General features: G+C 46.5%; 1 protein-coding gene across 4 annotated transcripts in view; it reads right to left on the minus strand.

Moving 5' to 3' along the window:
- CEP131 (centrosomal protein 131) overlaps positions 1-26,896 on the minus strand; it is a 235,245-nt gene extending 208,349 nt beyond the window's left edge. The window contains exons 1-5 of one of the 4 annotated variants that reach the window (XM_029599216.1): positions 26,596-26,896; positions 23,616-23,823; positions 12,507-12,601; positions 2,085-2,199; positions 664-791 (exon numbers count right to left, since the gene is read on the minus strand). In XM_029599216.1, coding sequence (XP_029455076.1) covers positions 664-791; positions 2,085-2,199; positions 12,507-12,601; positions 23,616-23,789 — 512 coding nt within the window. In that variant the 5' untranslated portion in view covers positions 23,790-23,823; positions 26,596-26,896. Of the gene's footprint in view, positions 1-663; positions 792-2,084; positions 2,200-12,506; positions 12,602-23,615; positions 23,824-26,374 lie in introns of all 4 variants that reach the window. The other 3 variants (XM_029599215.1, XM_029599219.1, XM_029599217.1) reach the window with 3 other exon arrangements.
- Between the last annotated feature and the right edge of the window lie 344 nt (positions 26,897-27,240).

The raw sequence follows: 27,240 nt of genomic DNA on the forward strand, positions 1-27,240 counted from the left end.
CTGAGAACAAATAAAGATACATACAAACCAATACTTTCCTTTGGTGCAGAGGATCTGGTTCCAGGAGTACAAGCCACATGGCAGATCAGAAGAGAGTCAGACCACTGGCTATATCCCTCTCCTTTCGCCAAACTTTAGCAACCCAGGACAAACCATATAAAAAGGACATTTCCCTGCTTCCCTGGGCTTGCAGTGCAGAACTGCCAGCAGGTTCCACCATTGTCTTGTGAGGGATGAGGAATTTGGACCACCAAAATGTCTACACCATAGACAGATATTAGAAGGGTCACCAACCCCCTGCTTGTCTGCTTCAAACCAGGGGGGATGGCCCCAACAGGACCTCTCAACCCCCTGGGAGGATCCAGAAAATTGTGTCTTAATCTTTTTTTCTCACTCTCCGGACTGCAGGTTTTACACCATCTACTGGAGACACAGAAATACTGAGGGACTGCAGGTGGCACACTGGGTTATGTACAGTATCAATGAAATTTTGCCTCCATCTCCTGGCAGGGAGGCAAAACCCAGGAGTCTGGACTGATCTGGGTATGTACAAGGAAGCTTGCGATATCCTTCAGCCAAATACCCCATGGTATCACCCATAGCCCTTTCACAAAAGCATGCCCTAATACGCTGATCCATCTCTCAGTACCACGACTCCCTCACCTGTTATTAGCAGTGAAGTTTGGTGCTAATGGCACCATAGCTTCTTTCCTTCTCATACCAATAGAGGATTCCAAGGTGCTTGAACTGCGAGCACTGAGCGGGATGGGGAACATTCTGGGTTGATCATCCTAATTTGCATGAACAAGAACAAAACAATGTCACAGAGATCCTGCAGTTTATTAACTTGAATCACTGAGAGGAGATTGGGGGGGGGGGGGGGTGTGAAATCACCTTAACCTAAATACATGACACAAGATATGGTCAAATAAGGGGGAAAGAGGGTTCAGAAGCTGCCAGAACTAAAATACATAAATTAAAAGGAAAATATGGGGGGAGCCAAGTATCCTTTTGAAACTAGATGCATCCATTGCACTGACTCAGAGCCTCAGTCCTATGCACAATGTAGATCTACATATGAGCCCAGCACAACCACGAGGGCACAATCTTATGCTAACACTTGTGTCTTAAGCCATGATAGATCCATCCAAGCCTATACACATGAACTAGGAAAATTTGAGATACAAATACCACCTTGGAGTAGCTTGACTAGATAACTAAGAAAAGCAAAAAAAAAAAAAAAAAAATTCTGAGCACAGTGTGGCAACAGGAAACACACACACACACACACACACACACACATATATATATATATATATATATATATTCATTCCAGTCCTCTCTTTATGTTTATCTTTAAAATCCTCTCTCAAAGCAAATCTGGGGTTTGCAATTCAGGTTCTTAAGTAGGAAAGAAAAAACTACAAACTTCCAGAACTCTGAGATGGGAGTTTAACCTCTCCTAACCCTGAAACTAAAAACAGGACTTGCTAAAAATTGCGTGTGTTAAAGGAGCTATCTGGTCACCCTCCACTAGTGGTGCCAGTGGGAAAGGCTTAAGGGAAGTATCAACCCCTGCCCAATTGTACTGAGCAGGAATATAGTACAGATCTATTTAAATACCAATCCCCACCCACAGATTTATAAATAAAGTGCTCCACGTAAACTCTCGAACAAAGAATGAGCGGCCTAGTGGTTAAAGTAAGGGGCTGAGAACCATGGAAACCATGTTCAACCCCTGCTTCTCCCACTAATATTCCTTGTGACTGAGGCATGGCAGTTAAAATGACCAGCCCAAGTACTCATAAGAACATGCCATACTGGGTCAGACCAAGGGTCCATCAAGCCCAGCATCCTGTTTCCAACAGTGGCCAATCCAGGCCATAAGAACCTGGCAAGTACCCAAAAACTAAGTCTATTCCATGTAACCATTGCTAATGGCAGTGGCTATTCACTCTTATTGTAAGCTCTTTGGGGCATGGTTTTATCACACCTGAATACTTATCACCACTATACAGAGCTGTATACTTTAAACAGTGCTAAAATGTGATAACAATGCTTATTATTATTATTATTATCCTTACCAGGATGTTCCACGTTGTTCCCTTTTCTGGGGACGTTTTACTCAGACTTGCTAGTTTTTTCCTCCCATTAGAGCTGCTGTCAAAGAGAGCTAAGAAATCTCCAGGCTGGTCGGCACTAAACCCCCCCCCCCCCCCAAAAAACACAAAAAAAACTCACACACCATAAAAAGAAAAAGCCTTCAGTTTTAAATGTAGAACTCACACAACAGAGAAACAGAACACAACTGCGTAGCACTCTCTCCCCTACATTCGGGCCGATACAGAAGAGTGCGCTCTGCTGGAGCGCACTGTTAACCCGTGTTTGGACGCGCGTTTTTGACGTGCTAGCTTTACCCCTTATTCAGTAAGGGGGTCGAAAACGCACGTCCAACCACCCCCCCCCCCGAAACTAATAGCGCCCGCAACATGCAAATGCATGTTAATGGCCCTATTAGTTATTCCCGCGCGATTCACTAAGTAAAATGTGCAGCCAAGCCGCACATTTTACTTTCAGAAATTAGCGCCTACCCAAAGCTAGGCGTTAATTTCTGCCGGTGCCAGGAAAGTATACAGAAAAGTAGTAAAAACTGCTTTTCTGTACACCCTCCTACTTAATATCATAGCGATAATAAGTCAGAGGCCCCAAAGTAAAAAAAAAAAAAAAAAAAAAAATTTTTTTAAATCGGCCCATGGCTCGCAGTTTGAAAATCGGACGCTCAGTTTTGCCGGCGTCCGGTTTCCGAACCCGTGACTGTCAGCGGGTTTGAGAACAGACACCGGCAAAATTGAGCATCGGCTGTCAAATTCACTAACAGCCGCCGCTCTTGTCAAAAAAGAGGCGCTAGGGACGCGCTAGTGTCCCTAGCGCCTCTTTTTACCGCGGGCCCTCATTTAAATAATGAATCGCGCGCACAGGAGTGTGGCCTGAGAGCGCGTGCACAGACTCTCCCGCGCCTTTTACTGAATCGGCCTGATAGAGGAAAATTGGTTCTAACCTGCTAATTTTCATTCCAGACTCCTAGGTTTTGCCTCCCCTCCAGCAGATGGAGACAGAGAAAGTTTCACTGACACTGCAACATAACCCGAGGTGCCACCTGCAGTCCCTCAGTATTGATCTGTACGAAAGACAAGATAGCAGAAACCCAATATCAAACACAAATTAATATTCCCTGAACGACCAGTGGGAAATGTAAACTTAAAACGAATAAACTGTGCTCTTATTGAAAAACATGAAGGACTGAACAAAACCTGTGCAGTTCATAGTAAATGCAAACAACGATCTATCGAGCAGACTCTCCTGAACTCCTCATCTGTCCCGGGCAGGACTCTGGACTGATCTGTGGTACTACAGGAATGAAAATTAGCAGGTAAGAACCAATTTTCCTTTCCCTGAATGTACCCAGATCAGTTCAGACTCCTGGGATGTAGCAAAGCCTCCCTAACTGGGGTGGGTCCTGGAGAGTTCCGCTCGAAGTACACTCCCCCTGAAACCCATGATTTCTGGGGCCTGGACATCCAATTGATAATGCCTGGTGAAAGTGAGCCAAGACTTCCAAGTACCTGCCCTGTAAATCACTTGTGGTGGCACTTGTTGACATTCGGCCCAGGATGCCACCTGGGAATGAGTAGCATGGGCACTTAAGCCTTCCGGAACCGGACGTCCCTGACAGACATACACGAAGTTAATGACTACCTTCAATTGCCAAGCAAGCATGGCTTTTGACACTTTATGCCCCTTTTTGCACCACTTCACAGCACAAAAATTTTGATCTGACAACCGGAAGCTGTTAGCAACATTAAGATACTGCAACAATGCATGCTTGACATCCAAAACCCTCAACTGCTTCAAATGAGACTCAAAATTTAGGAAAGCCGGGAGCTCCACCGACTAAATTAAGAGAAAAGATGAAACCACTTTCGGGAGAAAGGCTAGAACCATCCCCAAGGAAACTCTCGAATCTAAAATCCTTAAGAGAACCTAACTCCTTCTGACAGAACAAATTGCCACCAAGAAAACCACCTTTAAAGTGAGATCTTTGATAGTAGCCATTCTGAGAGGCTCAAACGGTGCCTCACACATGCCTCTCAGGACTCAGTTAAGGCTCCAGGGAAGCAGAACTTCTGAAGAGGGGGGCGCAAAGGCTTCAACCCGCAAAGAAAAAAACCACCACATCTGGATGTGCAGCCAGAGTCACCCCATGAACCTTGCCATGAAGAAAACCTAAAGCCACCACCTGAACTTTGACGGAGTTAAAGGACAAACCCTTCACCAAAATCTCTTTGCAAGAAAGCAAGAATATGTGCTACAGAAGCTCGCATAGGGACAATCCACTGCCCCGAGCACCAATCCTCCAAACACTCTCCAGACTCTCACATACGCCAAGGAGGTGGAAGACTTTCTAGCTTGCAAAAGAGTAGCAACAACTTCCTAGAGAAACCTTTGTTTCTCAAGAGTTTTCTCTCAAAGCAAGCCGCCCGATCTGAAAATAAAGGGACCTTGATATAGACGCTGAGGCAAATGGGTGAGTCTCAAAGGGCCACCCACCAGTAGATTGATTGGATCCGCACAAGGCCTCTGAGGCCACTCTGGAGCGACCAGAATCAAGTTTCCTGAATGAACCGCCACGTGACGCAGGATCCTGCACACCAGCAGCCACGGCGGAAACACCTACTGCAGAATGTCGCGCAGCCAAGGAAGAACCAAGGTGTCTACTCCCTCTGCTCCATACTTTCTTCTGCAACTGAAGAAGCAAGGTGCCTTTGCATTTTTCTGAGTTGCCATTAAACCCAGGCAAGGCTTGCCCCACCTGCAACAGTTGAGAGCCATTGCTTCATCCGACAGCTCCCATTCTCTAGGATCCAGCTGTTGACAGCTGAGAAAATCCGCTTGAACATTGTCTGTCCCGGCTATGTGAGAGGCCGCTATCAACCACAGATGCCGCTCAGCCCACTGCCTTAGCTCCTGAGCCTTCAGAGCCACTGCTAGACTCTTAGTACCACGCTGCCTGATGAAATAAGCTACCATCATCACATTGTCAGACAATATTCTGACTGGACAGCCGCACAAGAGTGGGAGAAACACACACAGTGCCAACTGCACTGCTCTCGTCTCTAAGCGGATGAACGACGAAGACACTTCCTCCACCGACCTTGCATCGATTGATCTAGACAAACAGCTCCTCAACTGGAGAGAGTGGCATCAGTGGAAACCAGGGAGCACTGCGGAACCTTCAAGTCAACCCCTCGACACAAAAGGACCCAACCAAGCCACCAAAAGAGATTTGATCCAGCTAACTCCGCAAGTGGCAGTGGAAGCTGAGAACTGCTCAGAAAATGGATCCCACCAGGACAATAATGCTGCCTGCAGAGGTCCCACATGAGCAGACACCCAAGGCATGAGCTCCAATGTGGACACCATGGAGTCGAGAACATTTATTTATTTATTTTATTTATTTATTTGAGTTTTTTCTATACCGGCATTCACGGAGTTCGTATCATGTCGGTTTACATAAAACAAGGGGTGATCAATAAATTATAAACGTACATAACTATAACATGAGTATACATTTACAAAATATAACAAATTATAACAAGTGCACAGAAAAAGCAGTTACAATAAAACAAGGATGGTTCTAACTGGGAGTAGAAGAAGAGGATGATAGAAGTTTAACAAGAAGTTTAACAAGAAGTAGAACGTGCAGTGGTAGAACATGTAGGTAATCCCAGACCCTGGGCATGAAGTGTGCTCCCAGAAATTCCAACACTTGCAATGGGCCAGGATGACTCTTGAACCAACTGACTACCCAGCTGAGTGACCACGAACACTGCAGCACCAGCTCCACTGCTAGTCTACAATGGGTTTCCAATTTTGCCTGAATGAGCCAGACTTCCAGATAAAGGTGCACCAGCACTCCCTCCTTCCTAAGGGGTGCTGCCATCACCAACATCACCTTGGTGAAGGTCCGCGAGGCCTATGCCAGCCCAAACGGCAGGACACAAAATTGAAAATACATGCAGAGGATGTTGAACCTTAGAAACCTCTGAAGGTCGGGCCATATTCCTATATGCAAGTATGCCATGGTCCGATCCAGGGACGCCCAGAACTCCCCCTTGTGCATGGATACAATAACTGAGCAGAGAGGTTCCATACGAAAACAAGAAACCTTGAGAGACCTTCCCCTTCAAATCCAGAATTGGACGAAAGGGAAATGGAGTAACTCTCCATCTCATGTTCCTCCATGGGGATGGGAACGATGGCTCCCTACATCTGAAGACAGACGAGGGCCTGCCACGCCAACACTTTTCTGCATGGATGTGCAAGATGAGACCATGAATAGAACCCTTAGTGGACACGCAAACTCTTAAGGTGTAACCTTGCCTTATCACGCTTAAGTCCCCCAGGTCTGTAGTGAGTTTGGCCCACTCCTCGAAAGAGTGAACCAACTCCCTAAAACCGGGATGAAGGAGTGGTCCAAGCATTGCCACATTATGTGAAATTGGCTCCAGCACCTGTCTGGCCAGAGCCATCTCTATTCAGCTTCTTGACTTGAAAGAATTGGTTCCAGGACTGCTGCCTTCCTGAAGTTTGATTCTGGGTTCCTCCCAAAGACCTCCCCTGCCGAAATCGTCGAATCGCTCAAAACCAAGAGCAAACAGAACAGGAAATTCTCGCTCCATTAGGCTTGTCTTCAGGCATCTTGAGAACCGTATTCTCTTCGAGATGTTTTATCAGCTCCTCCAATCCCCAAACAGAAGCTTTCCCTTAAAGGGCAACTTTCCTAACTGGGATTTGGATGAGACAGCCTGGCTGAGACAGTCAACATCATTGTCCTAGAGGATGTTTTGATGAGGTCATACTGCACATCCACACCATAGGCTACCGCAGCTTCCAGCCGTTCTGGCTGCTTAGCCTCCTGGGAGGATATGGACTTGTCGGTAAGCAACTGCTACACCCAATGCTGCCCAGCTTGAAGAATAAAACTGCTGCATACTGCAGCTCGTAGGCAGAGCGCAGACACTTCAAAAATCTTCTTCAGATGAACCTCCAGCTTCCTAGCCTGCAGATTCTTCAAAGCCGTGGCACCAGCCACCGGGATAGCTGTCTTCTTGGTCATGGCTGACACCGAGGCGTTCACATTTGGAAGTCGAAGGAGTTCCAGCGTGACCTCAGGTAACGGATATAAAACTTATCCAAAGCCCATCCAATTTTCAAGCCCGCCTCTGGAATCACTCTGACTACTAGTTTTTGTTTTGGTTTTTTTTTGACGGACTCATGAAAATGAAACTATTGCGGGACCATCCCCAACCGGATCCATCACTGTGTGATCAAACGCTTTCTGCGTAACTTTCAATTGTAACTCTGCCAACACATAGGGCAATAGACGCATCACATTAGAATGGATCCCATCCATAGATGGGCCTTCTCCCTTGTCTCTCCTCCAGATCCTGCCCTCCCAGGGAAGGAACCACAGTAGGAGAATCTGTTCCAGCCGGCTCTCTGACCTCGGAAAACGTTCGAGCAAAACATCTGCCACCGCGGAGCACTGTGAGGATCCTCCCAAAGGCTCGCCGAATCATGGTAGCCCCCAAAAAACCTGAGACCTTAGTTCTCTTTGCGGCCAGGATGCGGAGTCAGGCTCGAACCCCTGCCGCCCTGCGGTTTTGCAAACCAAATAAGTCTTGCAACAGCATAAAATGCACTGAAAAGGAGGAAGAAACATCTTAAGTGTTCCCTGGGAGATCTTCCTCCAATTCAAAATCCCCCTCCCCCTTCGCGGCCTCAGAAGGAGATTAGAGGAAAGTTAAAATGTCCGCCGTTCCCGCGCTGATCAGGAACGGGGCGGATGCTTCTTGAGGCGCAGGCAGGGGCCTCCCAGACCCATGCTACCATTTGGGACCCCCTACGAACACTCCCAAATTGTCCTCTCCCCCAAGGAGGCAGGAGCAGAGGCCATTTTGGAAGAGCCACGTGCGCGACTCGCCACACGTGGCACGTTTACTGCCATGTGGTATGCTGTTAAGTGCCCCAATTGCAGGAGCCCGACGCCTGAGGGAGGAAAACCAGGAACCTAATGTTCACGATTGCCGAGTCCTGCTGGCGTCAGTCACACTCCACCTCCAAAGCAGCAGGAAGCTTTAAGAAATGTTACTGAAAATAAAAGCAAAGCACTTCTCTGATGATGAAGAGCGGCAGCAGGTTCTGGTGTCCCTTCTGGAGGTGAGTGAACTGGCTCTACCAGATTTCAACCTCCAGCGACCAGCGGTGGACTCACGATGTCGGACTGGCCTGGGTATTCACCGCCCAGGCCGGCCCAGGACACGTCACGTGGTCTGCCGAGCGCGGCTCTGTCACGGCCGCGCACGGCAGACCGCGTGACTGGAGCGATCGGCCCACAGAGGGATGCCCAATCCCCCAATAGGCCAATCCACCCCTGCCGGCGACCAAAGGACTGAGCAAACTAGGGTCCCCAACCGCTCCCTCGTCCACCTCAATACCAGGAGGGATGGCCCAACCAGGACCTAACCAACCTCCTGGGAGGATTCACCAACTTTATCTTTTTTTTTTTTTTTTTTTTTAACTGGCACAGATTGCAGGTTTTGCACCTACACCATGTGCAGGAGACAGAAAAATACACAGGGACTGCAGGTGGCACTTCAGGTTATGTTGCTGTATCAGTGAAACTTTCGCTGTCTCCATCTGCTGGAGAGGAGGCAAAACCCAGTAATCTGGAGTGATCTGGGTACATACAGGGAATCCTACTCAGTGGAAGTTGTTGTGGTCGACACTATTTTATAATCACAAGATGTGCCATGTAGGTCAGACCAAAGGTCCATCAAGCCCAGAATCCTATCTCTGACAGTAGCCAATCTGGATCACAAGTACCGTATTTTTCGCTCCATAAGACGCACTTTTTTTCCCCTAAAAATGGGGGGAAAATGTCTGTGCGTCTTATGGAGCAAATATAAAAAAAAAAAAAAATCTAACAACCCCCCTCACTGACCCCCCCCCCCCAGGACCTGCCAAAAGTCCTTGGTGGTCCAGCGGGGGTCCAGGAGCGATCTCCTGGACTTGGGCCGTCGGCTGCCAGTAAGCAAAATGGCGACGACGGCCCTTTGCCCTTACTATGTCACTGGGGTCGACCAATGGCAGCGGTAGCCCCTGTGACATCCAGGAACTTTGTCTCTATAGCATGTCCCGATGATACATTTACCCAGTCAATACTGGGGTAATTGAAGTCTCCCATTATTACCGCACTACCAATTTGGTTAGCTTCCCTAATTTCTCTTAGCATTTCACTGTCAGTCTCACCATCTTGATTGACCAGGTGGACGGTAGTATACTCCTATCACTATAGTCTTCCCCGACACACAAGGGATTTCTACCCATAAAGATTCAATTGTGCATTTAGTCTCATGCAGGATGTTTATCCTGTTGGACTCTATGCCATCCTGGACATAAAGCGCCACACCGCCTCCCGGGTGCTCCTCCTCTATCTTTCTTTTCTCACAGGACAAGCAGGATGGTAGTCCTCACATATGGGTGACATCACAGGATGGAGCCCAATCACGGAAAACTTCTATCAAAGTTTCCCGAACTTTGACTGGCCCCTACTGGGCATGCACAGCATGGCACTATCCCTGCAGCCAGCAGGGGTCCCCCTTCAGTCTTCTTTTTTCCGCGCTGCAGTAGCCTCGCAGTTTAGGAGCTCTGTGGAGATTGCTGATAGGAATTTTCCTCACGGAATTAACTAACGTTAAATTGCCCCACAGGGGTCCCTCCTCTAACTTCTCTCTAGCCGCGGATAGATAACTAGGGCCTGTAACTCACTAACCCTGTGAGCTGAAGTGATAGCTAAAAGGAAAATCACTTTCCATGTGAGATATTTTAGGTCACAGGAGTGAAGAGGCTTGAATGGTGGTTTCATGAGCCGACCAAGAACCAGGTTAAGGTCCCAAGAAGGGGCCGGAGGACATAAAGGTGGCTTGATATGGAGCAAGCCCTTTAAAAATCGTGTTACGAGGGGTTGTACTGATATAGGGACATCCCTGACACCTTTATGGAAGGCGGCTACCACACTGACGTGCATTCTGATGGAAGAGGTTTTTAGACCTGACTCTGACAAATGCCAGAGATATCCCAAGGTTTTTGGACTTGGACAGTAAAAGAGATCAAGGGACTGCGAAGTGCACCATTATGTGTACCTTTTCCATTTATAGGAATAAGATTTTCTTGTGGAAGGCTTTCGGGAAGCAATCAGGACACGAGAAACCAAATCTGAAAGGTTAAGTGGTTGAAGGATTATCCTTTCAACATCCATGCCGTCAGGGACAAAGCCTGAAGATTGGGATGGCGTAGGCATCTGTCGTTTTGAGTGATCAGATGCGGGTCCGTTCCCAAGGGAATGTGCCTGCGGATGGAGAGATCCTGGAGTATGGGAAACCACACTTGGCGTGGCCAGTGAGTTGAGATCAGGATCATAGTTCCTTTGTCCTAACGTAGCTTCACAAGAGTCTTCGAAAGAAGAGGAAGTGGAGGGAATGCATAGAGCAGAGTGGTTGCCCAAAAGAGGGAGAATGCATCTCTGGGCCGAGAGCGCTCGCTCCGAATGAGGGAGCAGTAATTGTCCACTTTGTGGTTCTGAGGGGACGCAAAGAGGTCTGTCTGGGGGTATCCCCATTGTCGAAAGATTGAGGTCGCTCCCGAGTGGTTGAGAGACCACTCATGTGGCTGGAAGACTTGACTCGGTTTGTCTGCCAAGACATTGTTCACCCCCGGCAAGTAGGTGGCCCTGACGTACATCGAGTGGGGGAGCGCTTTCGCCCAAATCTGCGCAGCTTCCTGACACAGGAGGAAGGAGCCTGTGCCTCCCTGCTTGTTGATGTATCACATGGCCACCTGGTTGTCCGTCTGAATCAGGATGACGTGATTTGATAGGCGTTCCTGAAAAGCCCTGAGAGCATATCGCATTGCTCGAAGTTCTAGGAAGTTTATTTGATTGGCTTCCTGTGGAGACCAAGATCCTTGTGTCTGTATATTGTCCACGTGGGCTCCCCACCAGAGGTTGGAAGCGTCGGTGGTGAGAATGAGTTGAGGATCTGGCACTTGAAAAGGCAGTCCCTGGAGGAGATTGGTCTGATCTTTCCACCAGGTGAGAGACAGACAGAGTGACACCATGGCCATAGAAAAAATCGAGTCGCGGGATGGATGACGGCCAGCAGGCCGCAAGGGCCAAACTCGATGGTAATCGAGTTTGGCCCTTGCCAAACTCGATTACCACCATTCAAGCCTCTTCACTCCTGTGACCTAAAATATCTCACATGGAAAGTGATTTTCCTTTTAGCTATCACTTCAGCTCACAGGGTTAGTGAGTTACAGGCCCTAGTTATCTATCCGCCTTACACTAAACTCCTGCAGGACCGGGCAGTACTCCGCACTCACCCTAAGTTTTTACCCAAGGTAGTTTCGGAGTTTCATATTAATCAATCCATCATACTACCTACCTTTTTTCCCAGGCCCCATTCCAATCCAGGGGAACAAGCTCTGCATACCCTTGACAGTAAATGAGTTCTAGCTTTCTATCTAGACTGTACACTTGCCCACAGGAAGAGCACTCAGTTATTCATCTCTTTCCATCCCAACAAATTAGGGCAACCTGTGGGTAAGCAGATTCTCTCCTCCTGGTTAGCGGACTGCATATCTTTTTGCTACCAGCGAGCAGGCATTCCTTTTCAAGACCGTGTTAAAGCACACTGTGAGGGCCATGGCGACTTCAGTAGCACACCTAAGATCGGTGCAGCTTCCTGACATTTGCAGGGCTGCCACCTGGAGCTCTCTCCATACCTTCGCAGCCCACTATTGCTTGGACAAAGCCGGAAGACGATTCCATCTTCGGCCAATCTGGCCAGCATAACCTATTTCCAATGTGACGTACCAACACCCTTCCGCCTGCCCGGTGGGGTTCAGGATGCCCTCTACCAAATTCCACCCCAGTTGTACCTGTTGCACGCCGTTGGGTACATTTGGTGCATATTCGGACATCCTCAGCTCGGTACTCACCCATATGTGAGGACTACCATCCTGCTTGTCCTGTGAGAAAGCAAATGTTGCTTACCTGTAACAGGTGTTCTCACAGGACAGCAGGATGGTAGTCCTCACGAAACCCACCCGCCGCCCCGCGGTGTTGGGTTCGTAACGTTTTGTTGTTTTATTTTTTCGGCACTGCCTGTAGCTATCAAATAAGACTGAAGGGGGACCCCTGCTGGCTGCAGGGTTAGTGCCATGCTGGGCATGCCCAGTAGGGGCCAGTCAAAGTTCTGGAAACTTTGACAGAAGTTTTCCGTGATTGGGCTCCATCCTGTGATGTCACCCATATGTGAGGACTAACATCCTGCTGTCCTGTGAGAACACCTGTTACAGGTAAGCAACATTTGCTTTTCCTATACCCGAAAGTGCTGTTTATCCTCTGGTTGACTTGAGTTGTGCTGTTGGATCTCCGCAGGTTGTTAATGGCATGGGAACTGTCCAGTCCTGCATCTTCCTACACAGAAAGAACAAAAGAAACATTTAAGTAGCAAAAGCATCAGTAATAATTTATCTAGTGGCCCAAGTAATTCTGAAAATTCCATAGATTTCTATGATCATCTCTGATGGATTCATCTGTGCTTTTAAGAGGAATGGATAAATATGTCCTCATTCATATATCATATTGACAGATATTATATCTGCCTTGTAGAATTGTATAAAAATGTAGCATACAGTATTATCAACTGGTAAAAATAGGAGAGACCCCAGATTTATCTACATCTTCAATGTGGTTCATAAGAGCTCCACTCCAGCCAGCCCGGCATAATTCTTAAGTTAGCAAAATGAGGTTCTGGTAAATGCAAAAATAAACTTCTCTTTATACAGTATCTTACAATCGATCCCACATAACTACATTTTAAATTGTTAAGTATTAAAACTAGGGGGAATGCCCTTTTCACAAAAAAAAAAAAAAAAAAATTGTAAATGATACCCTTAAAAAAATAAATAAATAAATATAACAAGATTTGGGGGCTGAAGGATTGTTTATGTCATGCTCTTTTGTGCTTTGCTTGGAACCAGACGTTGATGTTTCCTATGGAAGGATTGTATTTTCTTTCTTTGTATGCTTTAAAACTTATAAAGAGTTTAAAAAAAATGCCAATTTAAATCTTTGCTGTTCTTGGCAGTAGGCTTCTTTACAATGTGTTACCTGAACAAGATACAAGCAGCAAGAGCCACTCCCCTGAAAAAGAATAGTAGGGGGTGGGAGGAAGGTGGAATGACTGGCAGTTACTGCGCCCTAACTCAAAAGGGGAGAAAAAGAAGTGGAATAGAATACAGCAATCTTATTCTTCATCCCCAAGAGTCATTAAGACTGACGGACCTAACCATGAATTATGACACAGGCACACCTCCTGGGAACAGCAGATAGTCTGCTTCCTCAGATCATACCCATCTTTCCTTAAGAGACAGATTTTTTAAACACTATTCTTCACCTTTTTCAGTGAGTGCCAGGTGACTCATTTTATAGCTCTGTACTGAATTTCCCAAAACTCAGGAATGCTATGTTTTCCATGAAAGCTTTAGATTCCAAATTAGAAAACCCAGTCCCCTAAAATTCCATTCCCTGAAAACACATCAAGCAAAGGCATACCTAGAGTATTTGGCAACACCCCCCGAAAAAATATATAATTTTAAAATTTCCTAAACAACGATAAAATATTTCAAAACAGCAGACACAAACACCCAATAATTAAAACTAATAAGGATTTTTCAAATCTCCCGCTCTCCATGTCAGATTGTTAAGACTGGGGGCAAACACATATACACACACAAAATATGCTCCCTCTCTCATACACAGACATACATGCTTGGTGAGAAACACATGCACACACGCTTCCTCTCTCTCATGCACACAAAAGCTGGAAACCACAAGCCAGATTCTGTATGCAGTGCAACAATGGAAACACAGAAAATCACTATTCCTCAAAACAATACAATAAAGAAATATAAATCAATCAGAAAATTGTAAAGCCATACTAAAAAAAATATACATTTCAAAACAGCTGATGAATAGAATATTCAATAATTAGAAGCTCCTGTACAAATTTTTTAAAAATTTCTAAACGTTGATAAAATATTTCAAAACAGCAGATATCAAATAGCACCCAGTAATTAAAACTAATAAGGATTTTAAGAATCCCCCACTCGCTATACCTGTCATCCTGAGATTGTTATGAACTGGGGGTACACACACACAAATGGAGAAATTACTTACCTTATTATTTTGTTTTCCTTAGTGTAGATAGATGGACTCAGAACAAATGAGTTATATGCTCCCCTGCCAGAAGATGATAGATGGAATCAGATTTCAAAGCTTACGTTATCCTACATACACCCCTGCAGTGACCTCAGCCCTCCAGTATTCTCTTCAAAAGCCACTGTGGACCTACTAGTGAAAAAACTTGATTAAAAATAGGATTAGAAACTGATAACTATAACTGTACTCAACCAAACACTGAACCCCAGTAAGAATATAGATGCCCTGATCTAGGGACTGGATAAAGGCTTACCCCATAATCTCTTGAATTCGATATCCACTTCACAGGCAAATCCTTGGCACCATTCTTGGGCTGCCAAGGGCAGGATGCTGAGTTCATCTGTCTACACTAAGGAAAATGAAATTATCAGGTAAGAAATTTCTCTATTTCCTAGCGTGTAGCCAGATGGACTCAGGACCAATGGGACTTACAAAAGCTACTCCCGATTGGGGCGGGAGGCTGTCCGGGATCCGATTAACACCGCTCTTGCAAAGGCTGTATGTCTTGGGCCTGTACGTCCAAGCGATAGAACCTGGAGAAGGTGTGCAAGGAGGACCATGTCACTGCTCAGCAGATATCAACGGACGACAGACACCTAAACTTTCACCCATGAGCCATGAGCCTGAGCCCTAGTGGAATGAGCTTTAAATCTGAAAAGGTAATGGCTTTCCTGCCTCCCCATAGACTCCCATGACTACTTCCTTAATCCAGCGAACTATGGTAGCCCGTGAAGCTGGTTCACCCTGATTCCTTCCACCTTGAAGGACAAAACAAGTGGTTCGTCTTTCGGACCGGTTCTGAAACTTCCAGATACCGCACCAAAAGTCTACTGACCTTCAAATGACAAAGGAGGCGGTATTCCTCCACATCCTTGTGCTTACCTAAGGATTGCAATGAAATGGCCTGATTCAAATGAAACTCCGCGACTACCTTGGGCAAGAAGGACAGAATGGTACGAAGCTGTAATGTTCCTGGAGTCATCCAGAGGAACAGTTCTCGGCATGACAATGCCTGCAGTTCAGCTGCATACTCAGCTGAGACATGCTGACATACAGCCACCAGGAACACTGTTTTCACAGTTAATGAACAAGGAAAGACTGTGCAGCAGCCAAAAGGAGGGCCCTGCCAAAAACTCCAATGTTAGATTAAGATTCCACAAGGGAACCGGCCACTGTATGGGTGGTTGAAGTTGCTCCACCCCTTTCAGAAAATGGGCAACATCCAGGAGAGAACTGCTACCTGCACCTTCAAGGCGTTAAGGGCCAAAACGTTATTCAAGCCATCCTGCAAAAATTCCAGAATAAAATGGTAATTTGACTGCCCGAGTGGGGACATTGAGTTCCTCACACCAGGCCTCAAATACTCTCCAGACCAGCACATACGCTAGGACATAGAGAACTTCCAAGCATGAAGTAAGTTGGCAATTACCGCCACAGAATATCTTTGCTTCATCAGGCGAGCCCTCTCAAGGGCCAGATCGTAAGACAGAATCGAGTCAGATCCTCGCGAAGGACAGTTCCCCTGCTGTAATCCCTGTGCAGCAAGGAGGTGGGGTGGGGGGGTGGTCTCCACATGTCCACATAGTATAGACACCTGGGCCAATCTGGAACTACTAGTAGGTCTAATCCCCTGTGGTGCTTAATTCTACAAATGGCCCTGTCCAGCAGGGGCCACGGAGGGAAGGCGTATATAGCAACTCTTCTTCCAGCCAGGTCTGAACGAGAGAGTCTATCCCCAGGGACCTCGGAACTCTTCTGTGACTGAAGAATTAGGGTATCTTTGCATTATGAGATGTGGCCAGCAGGTCGATGGCTGGGAGAGCCCACAATCTACTATCTGTTATAGGCTTTGGTGGACAACACCCACTCTCCTGGATCCAGACTCTCCCTGCTTAGAAAATCTGCTCTGACGTCTTTTCCTGCGATGTGGGAGGCAGAGCATCTGTAGATGCATTTCTGCCCATTCTATAAGGATATCTATCTCCTGTGGCACTTGCAGACTCTTGGTTTCACCCTGATGATTGATGTAGGCTACCGTCGTTGTGTTGTCCAACATCACACTGACTGATCGACCCTGGAGTCTGTGGCTGAATTGTAGACACACCAATCTGATTACCCGGGCTTCCAGGCAGTTGATGTTCCAGAGGGCTCTTCTTTGGTTCAATATCCCTGGGCCAAAAGCTCCTGACAGTTAGCTCCCCAGCCCCAGAAACTTGCGTCTGTAGTGAGGACTAGCCAGGTCGGTGAGGACAGGGGCACACCCCTGCTCAGATTAACTTCCTGCAGCCACCACTGGAGCTGAGAGCTTACGCCCATCAGCAAGTGGAGATGAATCGAATAGTCTTGAGACTGCAGGTTCCAGCTTGACAGCAGTGAGTGTTGAAATGGTTGCATGTGTGTCCCCTCGCCCATGGCACTACTTCCAAGGTTGCCGCCATCAAACCGAGAACCTGGCGATAGCTCCACACTGTTGGGCATATCGTGCTCATCAACTGACACACTTGGGACATCAACTTCTTTATCCACTTGGTCAGAAGGCAGACTTTGCCCTGCTTGGTATTGAATCAGACTCCCAGATATTCCAAGAATTGGGGAGGCTTGAGACTGCTCTTGTCCAGATTTACTACCCAACCAAGTTCCTGAAGCAAGGAGGTCACCCTGTGACTCTCTTCCACGGATTTGGCCCGGATCAACCAGTCATCCAAGTACGGGTGCACCAGGATTCCATCTTTTCTCAATGCTGCCACTACGACCACCATAATCTTGGAAAATGTTTTGGAGGCGGTGGCTAGGCCAAAGTGCAGTGCCCAGAACTAATAATGGCAACCTAGTACCACAAAGCATAGGAAATGTAGGTGTTCTTGACAGATTGGAATATGTAAGTAGGCTTCAGATAGATCCAGAGAGGTTAAGAACTCTTTCAATTGTATGGCCATAATCACAGAGTGTAATGTTTCCATGCAGAAATGATTCACTCATAGATGCCGGATGACACTCTTGAAGTCCAGGATGGGGAGAAAGGAACCTTCCTTCTTGGGTATGTTAAAATAGATGGAATAACACCCTGTATTTTCCTGAGGCGCAAGTACTGGGATTATAGCCCTCATCCTGAGAAGCCTTAAAAAGAGTAATCTCCACTGCCAGCTTATTGTGCTGGGAGTGGCAAGGAGACATCATGAATACATCCCGAGGAGTGCTGTGAAATTCCAGCGCATATCCTTCTTGTATAAGAACATGCCTTACTGGGTCAGAACAAGCGTCCATCAAGCCTAGCATCCTGTTTCCAACAGTGGCCAATCCAGGCCATAATAACCCTGCAAGTACCCAAAAACTAAAGTCTATTACATGTTACTGTTGCTAGTAATAGCAGTGGCTATTTTCTAAGTCAACTTAATTAATAGCAGGTAATGGACTTCTCCAAGAACTTATCCAATCTTTTTTAAACACAGCTATACTAATTACTATCCCCAGGGACCTCAGAACTCTTCTGTGACTGAAGAATTAGGGCATCTTTGCATTATCAGATGTGGCCAGCAGGTCAATGGCTGGAAGGGCCAGCAATCTACTATCTGTTGTAGGCTTTGGCGGACAACACCAACTCTCCTGGATCCAGACTCTCCCTGCTTAGAAAATCTGCTCTGACTTCTTTTCCTGCGATGTGGGAGGCAGAGCATCTGTAGATGCACTTCCGCCCATGACTTCCAGTACCCTCTATCTCCTCGTTCCGAGGGTGGATGAGCAAAATTTTGTTGGGGGGTAGGGGGGGGGGGAACGAACCTGAATCTGAGCCTGCCACTCTCTTAGGCTGTCGACTACAAAATGACTGAGACCTCCCAATGTCAAGTTTCTTTTGGAGCAAAAACATAGGGAGCCCCTGGATTGGCCCCTCACAGGTGAGGGGTGCTGTAACCGCTTCCTCTTATCTTCCAGTAGCCGGGAGTCTGGAGAGCCGCCCTATTTACTGGCCAGCTTTGCCAATTTGCTTCCAAAAAGGAGTGATACCTTAAAGGGCATCTTTGTAAGATTTGCCTTGGTGGTTGCATCTGCTGACCAATTCTGCAGCCACAGCTGTCTTCAGGCCACCATTACTGAGGCCACTCCTCTGGCCCAAGTACAGACTAGATCAGAGCCCGTGTTTGCTAAAAAGGCTGCGGTGAGTTCCATAACCACTCTGAACAGGCTACCAGGGCACAACAAGAAAACAATCTGCAAGGTCATTGCTATTGCATCGAAGGCTTAAGGATGGACGCCATTCGTCTATTGTGTGCATCCTTTAAGGCTGCTCCTCCTTCCACTGGGATAGATGCTCACTTAGAGACAGCACAGAGCAGCACATCCACTTTAGGGAAACGCAAATGCTCTCTCAATGCTGGATCCAATGGGTATAGGGCTTCTAATGCTCGTCCCCCTTTAAAACTTGCTTCCAGGTAATCCCATTCCAGGTCAATCAACTCCTGGATGGCTTCCAGTACTGGAAAGTAACAAGATGCTTTCCGTAGGGAGATCAAAATGGGATTCTTCTTTAGTTCCATCATAGAATTGGTCCCAGGGACTCCCAGCTTCTTCAGGGTCTGGGAAACCAAGGCTGGCATTCGTCTCTAATGAAAAAAACGCAACAAGGTTCAATACAGTTCCAACCCAGGAGGAATTTAGCCTTCTTCCAAGGGGTCCTGATCGTCCTCTTCGTCTGAGCCATCTGGGTCCTACCAGGGAGACCTTTGGTAAAGGCAAGGCATACCTCGAGGTCCGCCAATACGACTGAGAGAAGGCGGGCTTACCAGCTGAGGTTCCGCCCAGACAGGGGCAAGGGAGGTATTAGACTATGCCTGTAGACCCTGGAAAAATTCCCCCAAGAGAAGACAGCCAGGTCCATGCTTAGCCCAGGAGGTACTGGGGCTGGAGCCACTGAATTTCCCTCTCCCATGAATGACCCAGTCAAGGGAGTACTCAGATCCGGGGTACTTCCAGAAAGATGTGGCTAACCCATCCTCTGAATGGAAGAACATAAAAAATCAATAAATCTTTCTAAGGGTTTTTTTCAAAAAGGGGATGGTAGCCGTAAGTACACAGAAAATTCAAAGTAAGGCTAAACGTTCCAACAGTGTGCTATGAATTAAATACACCATGTATTACGGATTTTTTGTTTCATTTACTGGCCTCATATGTTGGCATAAATGTCAATGCATATTAGCAGAGATTGTGAATACCGGTAATATAATCATAGGACCAAAATGATTTTTTTTTTGCTTGTGATTCACCATTAATTCATGAGATACCATTTGTCAAATTCTTCCATTTTAAAATAATATTGGTAACATATTGTAATAAATGTTACTTAGCTTCTTAGCTGTATTGTAGAACAGAAACGCTTTTAATTTCAGTCAAGAGGCTATAGATGTCAAGTCCGACACGGACCGTGTTTCGGCGGCTGCCTTCTTCAACGGCCGAATTCTTGTGTCAAGATGTCAGCGGCATTTCTTCCAGCTCGTAATGCTTAACGCATTACGAGAATTCGGCCCCTTTGAAGAAGGCAGCCGCCGAAACACGGTCCGTGTCGGACTTGACATCTATAGCCTCTTGACTGAAATTAAAAGCGTTTCTGTTCTACAATACAGCTAAGAAGCTAAGTAACATTTATTACAATATGTTACCAATATTATTTTAAAATGGAAGAATTTGACAAATGGTATGTCACAAATTAATGGTGAATTCACAAGCATTCACAATCTCTGCTAATATACATTGACATTTATGCCAACATATGAGGCCAGTAAATGAAACAAAATCCGTAATACACGGTGTATTTAATTCAGAACATAAGAAATGCCATACTGGGTCAGGCCAAGGGTCCATCAAGCCCAGTATCCTATTTCCAGCAGTGGTTAATCCAAGTCACAAGTACCCAAACATTAGATAGATCACAAGCTATTACTGCAATTGCAGTTTATGGATTTAACCTCCAGGAACTTATCCAAACCCTTTTAAAACCCAGTAACTAACTGCTGAAACCACATCAAAGTCCAGAGAGGCCAGCTCTCCTTGGGCTTCCTCACAGTGCTGACATAAGTTGGAATCCAGGTCAGACTGTGAAGCCCTAATATGTCAAGTAGCACAGAGAGAAAGGCACTTCTGTTTCTTGGCTGCCGGTGCCAATGCCACCGGCAACTGTGTGTTCCATCGGCTTGGGCTTAAAAATTTGTGCGCGCACAGTTTGGAGCTCTTAGGCAGGGTGCGACGATGTGCACACACAGGCTAGTGCTTGGCTGTTCCAGGTTGTGTGATGTACACGCACAGTGCGTGCGCAGAGCCTCCACACTGTGTGTATCGACGTTCTATGGAGGACAATACGGCACGCACAAAGACATATGCAAGACTGCGCTGCCACGGTCCCCCATGTGGTATGCTGACCAAGCCTAAAGTGGGGCCTAGCCCACCGGGGGCCCACTCGGAAGCCCACTTCCCCCAACGGGATCGGGAATGACATAGGTATGGCATGCCGAACGAGGAGACTGGAGGAAATCTTATTGAAACCCCTCCAAATATCTCTTAAAAAAAAAAATTTACCTCCCAATTCAAACTTATCTGGGCTCAGCACTTACCAGCTGAGTACAGAGGTGGTTTCCGGCTGTGGGGGAAGAGGGCTTTGGCAGTCACCACCACGCTCTGCTTCCTGCACCTCTTCAGCTGCTTAAGCAGCAAAGTACATGCCGGGAACTGGCTACCGGACCAAGGCACAGCTCTGAGGGATCTCTGAAATCACCTCAAGAATTCTCAACTGGCGGAGGGACCTTTAGGTATCACTGCAGGAGATCGGGGCTCAATGTTCCTTCAATTTAAAAGGTAGAATTTCTCCTTCCAAAAAGTACAGCAATCCCATAGGGATAGGATCGTCCACCATCTGCTTGAGACGGAGAATAGAGGAGGGCTGAGGTCACTGCACGGGTGTATGAAGGGCGACGTCAGCTTTGAAATCTGACTCAGTCTCCATCTGCTAGCAGCGGAGCATAACTCATTGGTACACAGTCCATCTGGCTACACGCTAGAAAAATATACTCCCTGTGTCTCTCACACACACACGCATTTGGTGAGAGATGTGTGTGTGTGTGTCACTCGTTTCCTCCATCTCTCTCTCACACATACACGCTTCTTCTGTATCTCTCACACACGATTCCAGTCTCATGCAGGCATACACACATGCATCCTCTCTCTCACCCCCACTCCCCTCACACAGGCACCCTCTCACACAAGCAGGCACCCTCTCTCACAGGCACGCCCACCCCCACAGGCACACTCTTCTATACTCTCACCATCTCATACACCCACACACAGACACACCATGGTCTCCTGTTATCTTCAGGCTGTGGCAAGATGAGCTCCACCAGGCCTGAGGGCCTCCTGCTATCTTCGGGCCGTACAGCAGCATGACAAACCGTGGGCCACTGGCAGAGCCTAACCAGCCAGCAGCTGCTCTGCTGCCACTGGCCTCCTGTTATCTTCGGGCCGTATGATTCACCGATCTTCCTGCTTGGGGGGGAGGGGTGGAAGCTGTGCGCGGGGTACACCTGGGTGCAGGCATGCGGTCCGCCCCAGGTGACAACAAGGAGGGGGTGCCAGCGACTGTGCGATCAATTAACCTCTTATCACCAGGAAGGAGCTGCTCCTGGCTGGTACATTTCTTCTTCCTGGATGAAGACAAGATTAATTGATCGCACAGTCACTGGCATCCCCTCCTTGTCACCCGGGGTGGACTGCCCCCCCCCCCCCCTTACCACACCTCTACAAACAAGGGCACTTTTCCCCTGTAAACACTTATTGGGTTCAGCTACTTTCTAGCGTTTGCTGCCAGCAATCCCAGGTAGACATGCAGAGAAAGCACATGGGATTCATTATGCCTGGGCAGGTCTTTTTGCAAGATAACATTTCCACTTTATCCAGCATTTTTGACATAGCAATAACTCAAATATAGTAAGGAAACAGTAAGAAGCTGGGTTCTTGGATCACACCACCACTGGGAAGATATAATGGAATAAGTTTCAGAAAAAGCTCTCTTAGGACTGCCCTGCACCTGGGTCAATTATTTATCAGGTCCTTCTGCTTCTCAGGCTAGAGATGCTGCAGGATTAGTGTTTGTTGTCCATGGGGAGAGGACGTTACCACTCTGCAGTGACTGGGACATCTAGTAGCCAGGTCTAGGGCTCATGATTGCAGGGTTCCAGAAGGAGCCCTGGTGCATGGTTCTCAGCCAAGGATTATTACTGCAATGGACTGGGAGGGGATTATACAACAGGGAAAATTCCTGGTAATTACAAATAAACGCTTAGTTTTTGTTTTATTTTTCCTGGGAATTTCAATGTTATAACAAAAAAAGAAAAAGTCAGTGGAAAAGTTACTTTTCTGCTGATGTTTCTCCTATTTGTTATAACAAAGACATTTTTCCACATATTTTGTTACACAACACTGAAATACCCAGGAAAAGTAAAATAAAACTGATCCAAGCCCTGGTTTCAACTGAGCTAGAAGTCCAGAGGAGCAAGGGGCAACAGCTGGAGCCCAAAAATAGAAAGTTCACCCAAAAGTTTGATAGACATGAATATTTCATAAGTGCTTTTAATAGGTAAACTTGTGAAAGTGGACATAAAATGATGTTTTTCTATTAGCTTTACTAATCATACTTGTATTCCAATTTTCAAGTTATTTATTCTTTGCATATTTCTCTCATGTTATGCACACAGCGCTTCCGGCACATTACAAAAATCCACTGTATCCCATAAACAGAAACAAAAAGGCCTATCAACTTAAGATATAGCCCACACATGTATCCTTCATCACAGTTAATTAGAACCTTTCCAATCATCTTCATCTAACAATTTTACAAACCACTCTCATCAAGAGTATCAGCCAACCCAAGAAAGGTACTCCTCTTCTAAACCCACCGTTCAATTTCTATCCCTTCCATTCTTTCTTTCTAAGGTCCACCCTACACTATCAGTAATATACTTAGGGTTCAAAAATCACACGCAGCTAAAATAAATGTTCTTCTCCAATAGGCTAAATTGAGAAACACTGAATGTAGTGTGAAAAGCACAATGTGATCCATCTCAAAGCATGCTAGGACCAACATACTCCTGTTCCCTGAGGAGTACAAGGACAGGCAGCAGAGATCTTACTGTCTACCCTGGATGAGGCAAATCAGCCATCCCGCACTCACCAAGGTGTTCCTCTTGGCTTTATCTTCCGTGATCACAGAGATGGAGCGAGCTATGTGCTTGGCAGAAGAGGCACTACTTGGGCGCCGGGCCACCAACAGCTGGGAGCCCGTTAGGCTGATATCTAACCCATCACTGCTAGCTTGGAAGAAGGAGCTGCTGTGGGTGCTCTGCATTGGGAAACAGTGGGAGAAGAAAGCAGGCCTACAGCTGGGCAAGAAAAAATGAGAGAGAATAAAGACATGAAGAAAGTCACAACATGAGCTTCAGCATTTTCTGATAACCAGCTGTGCCAGGGTGAAAAGTATTCATTACTAACCTGCAGCCTTCTGAGATCTGGCAACAAGTCTGGTTGCTTCAAATTAAGACAATAACTGAATTTCCTGACTCTGATGTTGGTAGTCACTTCTCAGGAAAGGCCCAGTGACTGAACAACATGGAGTACTGCAAGGTAGGACTCAGGAGCACTGCAGAGTTACGTCTTGGGGAGTCTCAGTATCAGAATAATAGAAGTTACTGCAAGGCAAAATTAAGGCGCACTGGAAGCGATGTCTCACATGTGGAGGGGCACAGGGATTGGTACTAGAATAGAAGGGGGTGTTGCAAGGTAGGACTAAAGTGCTTTGCCAGAGCTGGAGGATCGCAGTACTGGAATATAGAATAGCAGGGGGTGCAGAGTAGGAATAGTGCACTGGCAGAATTGGATAAGGGTCTCAGTACTGGAATAGCAAAGTGTGCTGCAGGGCAGGAGTGAAGTACAGCAGCAGAAACATGGATCAAGGTCCTGCAAAAGCAAGAGTAAGATGCACTGGCAGAGCTGGGAGGAGGAGGGAAGGAGGAAGACTCCGTAGTGGAATAGTAGGGGGATCATGCAGATCAGGACTGAGAAGAGGATGATAGGTAATAGCCAGATTTTTGGCTCTGGTTATCAGATCAGGGGCTATGGAATGCATCATGATGAAATTAGGGATTGCAGGGACAGGATAGAGGATGAGGGAGTAGACACACACTGCAAAATGCATCATTCTTTTTTAAAATTATTTCAAACTTTCCATATTGGCTGTGCCCAGGGCAAGTTTACAATAAAAAAAAATAAATTTTTAAATCAGTGTAAAAATTCTGTATCACATTGCATAAACTTCATTAAGCAATAGGAATAAAACATTTTAAATAACAGTAAAACATTTTAGTAACCCCATACCCTAGTTTGGGTAACTCTCTCCTGCCCTGATGAAAAAATTAAATATTTCTCTTTCTTTCAGTAGAGGGGTTCACTTGAAAATCTGACATCCCACCAAGTACAGATTAGTATAACATTAAGTTAGAGCCTCCTTGGAGTTACAAAAAGCTTGCTTGAACTGCTTTCCTATAAGACAATTGGTCTTTGAGAGAAATTAATATTCCTGAATTCCTAGTACTGCACTCTTCCAAATCCATACTATTGTTGTGGACTTTTACTGACAGCAAAAAGGACTCCTATTAAAATAATAAGTTTCACCTCCTTCATGCAGCACACCTGTTGGTGGCCCACATGTGGAAGCGGATTCCTTCCCTTCAATGCTGGAGAAGTAAGGTCACGGAGATTGCTTGGATGAAGAAGCTTATGTTCCAGTTAAAAGATAAAGGGGACATTTATAATAAGGCCTGGGGGCCTTATTGGGAATGGAGAGAACTTGAGATGAGCTCCTCAGAATAATGCAATAGGGTTATATAGCCTTTTCTTCTTTTCTGGGGGTATTTTGCTGCATTATGGGTTTTGAGGCCCCATTGTAAAACCGGTGTTTTAGGTCTTAAAATAAATAGTTTAAAATGATAAACTTTGCAGGTACACAATACCACAAAGGCTATCTGAAACAGATCCCACGATAGCATTTCCATGGCCCACCTCTCCCTGCTAATTTGCTCTATACAAAAATTTTAATTCTTAAAAACTTATAAATCACTTTCCAGGTCTTACAATAAGACCTTCCAAACTGATGTACAACAATAAAATACAATTAAAACAATAAAAGCATAAAAACAAACTATTACAGTACAATGGAACTAATCTACAACAAAACAAATTAAATGGTACCAAATATCTAGTGAACTACTTCAAAATTTAGAACCATCCTTTTATTCTTTGGTCAGGTGCAAACATGTCCTCCATTTCAATGGACACTGGTTATGCACTCCCCATACCCCTTTAGAGATACGCATTCAAGAGATTTAATGATTCCCTTAGCTCAGAAAAGGAGCATAGGCACACCCTGCTCCATGGAAACCACGGTACTCAACCCCAGGTGGGTCAGGAAGGAATCAGATACCCCTGCAGTTTGTGGAGTGATATTTGTTAAGAGGAAAATATAGCTGAAAATTAACGTATGTGGGAATTTCTCGTCTGTACTCAAGCATCAGTTGCCCTGGGTTACAAAGTATAAACACTACTACCTCCGGTTTCCAGAAATGGAAAATCGACGAAACACAGTGCCTTAAACTTAGTCGCTTTCTAATACGTCAAAGAGTTAACAAAACGAGAGGAGAGTCAAAATGGGACTGTTACTTTTCAATAATTTTTCAAGATATTTGTCCCCGGAGGCTGATGTTTACCTACAGCGTATATACACATTGCATTAGAGGATTTAATTTACGTCCCAGGCGAAAACTACAATAGAATAGAAATTCTGACATGTTTAAAAATATAAATATTTTCATTTAAAAAAAAAAAGTGAATTAGATGATAATAGATACGTCTATGCAGCTGAGAAGGATGCGTCCTTACCGGGCCTGCCGGGGCGCAGATCGACGCCGTTCACCCCTTCCAGCCCCCCCGCGTCTGCAGCGCTGCACCGAGCCGCTAAAAGCCAAGGCCAAGCTCGAGAGCCGAGGGCACCAAGCCGCGCAGCCCAGAAGGTCCAGTCCCGGCCTTTTACCAGGGAGAGCAGGGCTCGAACTGACCAGACTGGGGGGGGAGGGGATGGGGGAGACACAGCAGAGCTTTACCCCTCCTCCTTCTCAGCAAGGCCCCGAAGAGAAGAGCCAGGCCAGGAGCCAAAGCAGCACAGGCGCTGCAGAGCAGGATCGTCGGGGGCTCCTTTGTTGCGGACGGTCAGGTAGCCCCAGTCCTCTCTCGGCACACACGTGAGGCCTGCCGCCGGCGCTGCCACACTGTAGCACCCGGAGGGAACACTGTAGCGAAGCGCCCCGCCCTCCTCCGCAGCCCGTTGGCGCGCCCAGCTGTCACTCAGGGACTGGCGGGCTAGGTTGAAGCAGGAGGGGAGGGCGAGGAGGACGCGGGCAGCTTCCTGAGAGACAAAGCTGCATATGATGGGCGGGGGGGCGGAGCCCTGATACTAGCGGGTCCTGGTACTGCGTTGGCTCATCCTTTCCCGCGTCGCTCTAGCCTCGTGCTTGAGGAACCTCCATGGGCATGTCCTATCAACAGCCACACAGAGGGGGTGACATCATCAGGCCGTGCGTGAAAATTCGCATCTTGCCTGGAGAAGTAGCCTGCGAACTATGGAAACCAAGGTTTAAATCCCACTGCCACTCCTTGTCACCTTGAGTAAGTCACTTCACCATCCACGCCTGAGGGTCTTTCAGTAATGTTCAGGGGGTCGGTAAGGTAGAATTTTTTTTGAAGACTTC

This window comes from Rhinatrema bivittatum, chromosome 4 (assembly GCF_901001135.1).
Source record: "Rhinatrema bivittatum chromosome 4, aRhiBiv1.1, whole genome shotgun sequence".
Classification (NCBI taxonomy): Eukaryota; Metazoa; Chordata; class Amphibia; order Gymnophiona; family Rhinatrematidae; genus Rhinatrema; species Rhinatrema bivittatum.